Source organism: Marmota marmota, unplaced genomic scaffold (genome assembly GCF_001458135.2).
Source record: "Marmota marmota marmota unplaced genomic scaffold, marMar, whole genome shotgun sequence".
Classification (NCBI taxonomy): Eukaryota; Metazoa; Chordata; class Mammalia; order Rodentia; family Sciuridae; genus Marmota; species Marmota marmota.
In genome coordinates, this window is record NW_026001301.1 from 1 (window position 1) to 2,401 (window position 2,401).

At 67.5% G+C, this 2,401-nt stretch overlaps 1 protein-coding gene across 2 annotated transcripts; it reads left to right on the forward strand.

The window, feature by feature from the left end:
• The first annotated feature begins 6 nt into the window (after nucleotides 1-6).
• Nucleotides 7-2,401, forward strand: LOC107135127 (solute carrier family 22 member 12-like). 2 transcript variants are annotated; one of them, XM_015477067.2, is made up of 4 exons: nucleotides 7-1,320; nucleotides 1,451-1,566; nucleotides 1,743-2,005; nucleotides 2,281-2,401. In XM_015477067.2, exons 1-4 carry the CDS (start codon nucleotides 730-732, stop codon nucleotides 2,391-2,393), a joined length of 1,083 nt encoding a protein of 360 aa, XP_015332553.1. In that variant the 5' UTR covers nucleotides 7-729; the 3' UTR covers nucleotides 2,394-2,401. The 2 variants fall into 2 exon arrangements, with proteins under 2 accessions (XP_015332553.1, XP_015332554.1); XM_015477068.1 differs by having other exon boundaries at nucleotides 1,791-2,005; nucleotides 2,281-2,395.

Consider the following 2,401-nt stretch of genomic DNA (forward strand, 5'->3'; position numbering starts at 1 on the left):
CCCCTCCTGGAAGAGACCCTGCCCGCTCTTGAGGAGCCCAGTGTAGGAGACTCTCCGTTCCCTGGGGACAGAAGGCTGTCAGTGCGGGAGGCCAGGGTCACTTGGGCTGGAGGGAGCCTGCACACCACAAGCCTGTGACGCAAACTCACTCCAACCCGGGGTTCGCTCGCCCAGGATTACGTCCCGAGGCCTCCAGGAGCCCCCATACTCACTGTCTGTGGCCTAGGTGTTGCTACTTGGCCACCCCAAAGCACACAGTGGGTACGGCCCAGGGCCTCCCCCTCGAGGGTCTCAGCCAGCATCTCCAACCCCTCCAAGTGCTGCAGACCTCAAACTGTGCCCCACCCCAGCTTCAGCCTCAGCTCCAGGTGCCTGTGACACCTCCCTACCAACACCTGCTCTCCCCACATTGGGGGCAGTCTCCCCACCTGATGCTGCAGTCCAAAGGCCCCCAACACCTCTCCCTTCCTCCCTGTGCCCAAGTCTGACAAGCCACTGGGGCTCGTCGACCGTAGTCTGTACCCCCAGCCCCCTTCTGTCCCCTGTTCTGCAAATCCCAGACAAGCTCAGGACCCTGGTGGGTGTGAGGCAGGTGGCTCCCCACAGGACAGCTCACCTGGCTAAGGGACCTGGGCCTGCAGGAGGCTCCATGGGGAGGTGGGCAGGCAACACAGCACAGGCCGGGGCAGGCGGCCGTGGGCGCAGCCAGACGTGAGGGGTCCAGAGGGGATGACGGGGGCTGGCCAACGGGTGACATCACAGACCTGCTCTTGGCGTGCGCCTGGGGAGGAAGGTGAGACTTTGGCAGCAAGAAGGATGAACAGGGGGCTACGTGACACCAGGGGCGCTGGAGCAGGAGACCCACTCTGTGGACTCGCAGCCCCTGGGGCCTGGGTGCAGCCCAGCCTGGCTCCTGAAGGAGGTGGGGGAGGGCTGTGGGGCAGGAGGAGGTGGGAAGGAACAAGGGTCACCCACTGGCAGCAGCTGGTCCAGGGACAGAGGGTGGGCCCCAACCCCAGCCCAGGGAGGAGGGAGGCGGAGGGCCACCTGCTGAACCCTGCTGTCCCCTGCAGCATGGACCCGACAGCTCTGAGCCTGAGGCTGTGGTGCCAGGGAGGCCCCTTCCAGCTGAGAGACAGGGGACAGAGAGGAGGGGGAGGGGCAGGCAGTGACCCCCACACACCCCTGCACTCCAGGTGGCTGCCCGAATCCGCAAGATGGCTCCTCATCACGGGCAAGCTGGACTGGGGCCTGCAGGAGCTGCAGAGGGTGGCCGCCATCAACGGCAAGAGGGCAGCAGGGGACACACTGACTATGGAGGTGAGGACCTGGGCCTCAGTGCCTCTCCCTGCCCCAGCCAGGAGGCCAAGCATGGGCCAGCTCCCGGTGAGGGTATCCGGGAGGAAGGGCTGCAGGTGTCCCAGCACCGACACCTCTGCCCCCCCCCCAGGTCGTGCTCTCAGCCTTGCAGGAGGAGGTGAGCAGGGGCCAGGACCCCGTCAGCCTGGGCACCCTGTTCTGCACACCCGGGCTGCGCCTCCGGACCTGGGTCTCCCTGATGATCTGGTAGGTGCCTTTGACCCCACCCCACCAGGCCGGCCTCAGCTGCTGGCTGCCAGGGGAGCCCGGAGTCAGGGCTTGAGCTGGCAAGTGGCCAAGGGCCCTGCGGGCTCTCCTGTCTGGCCACTGGCCTGAGAGTGCCCCCAGGAGGTGCGGCAACCCGGTCACCTGCCCCTCCGTAGTCAGGCTCCCGACAGGACGCGCCCGGCTCACCTGCCCACGGCCCCCAGGTTCGCCTTTGCCTTCACCTTCTACGGCCTGGCCCTGAACCTGCAGGCCCTGGGCAGCAACATCTTCCTGCTCCAGCTGCTCATCGGGGCCGTGGACCTCCCGGCCAAGATGGGCACACTGCTGCTGCTGAGCCGCCTGGGCCGCCGCCCGCTGCAGGCCGGCTCCCTGGTGCTGTCGGGGCTCTGCGTCCTGGCCAACACCCTGGTGCCCCACGGTGAGCAGGCACAGCCCGGCTGACCCCCCCAGGGAGGCAGGACCACGGGGCCAGAGCCAGGAACAGGGGTCCTCGGCCCCTTCCTCCGAGGGCCAGGACCAGAGCGGCAGCCCCCTGAGGAGGCTGCTGGGGCGCGAGGGCCTGGCTGGGCCGGAGCAGCGGAAGCAGCAGCAGAGTCCAGGGGACGGGATGGGACAAATGAGGACTCAGGGATGAGTTTCAGCAGGAAAGAACTAGGCCTGCCGCCCATCCTGCTAACCCGTCTGTGTCCACAGAGATGGGGGCCCTGCGCTCAGCCCTGGCCGTGCTGGGGCTGGGGGCGCTAGGGGCCAGCTTCACCTGCGTGAGCATCTTCCTTAGTGAACTCTTCCCCACGGTGCTCAGGTGAGGCCCCGG

Bases quoted from the DNA above. Each gene is read 5' to 3' on its own strand.
- LOC107135127 (XM_015477067.2), top strand. From the start codon at position 730: ATGACGGGGGCTGGCCAACGGGTGACATCACAGACCTGCTCTTGGCGT. The intron at 1,321-1,450 runs GTGAGGACCTGG...CCCCCCCCCCAG, and splicing joins GGGACACACTGACTATGGAG to GTCGTGCTCTCAGCCTTGCA. The intron at 2,006-2,280 runs GTGAGCAGGCAC...CTGTGTCCACAG, and splicing joins CAACACCCTGGTGCCCCACG to AGATGGGGGCCCTGCGCTCA.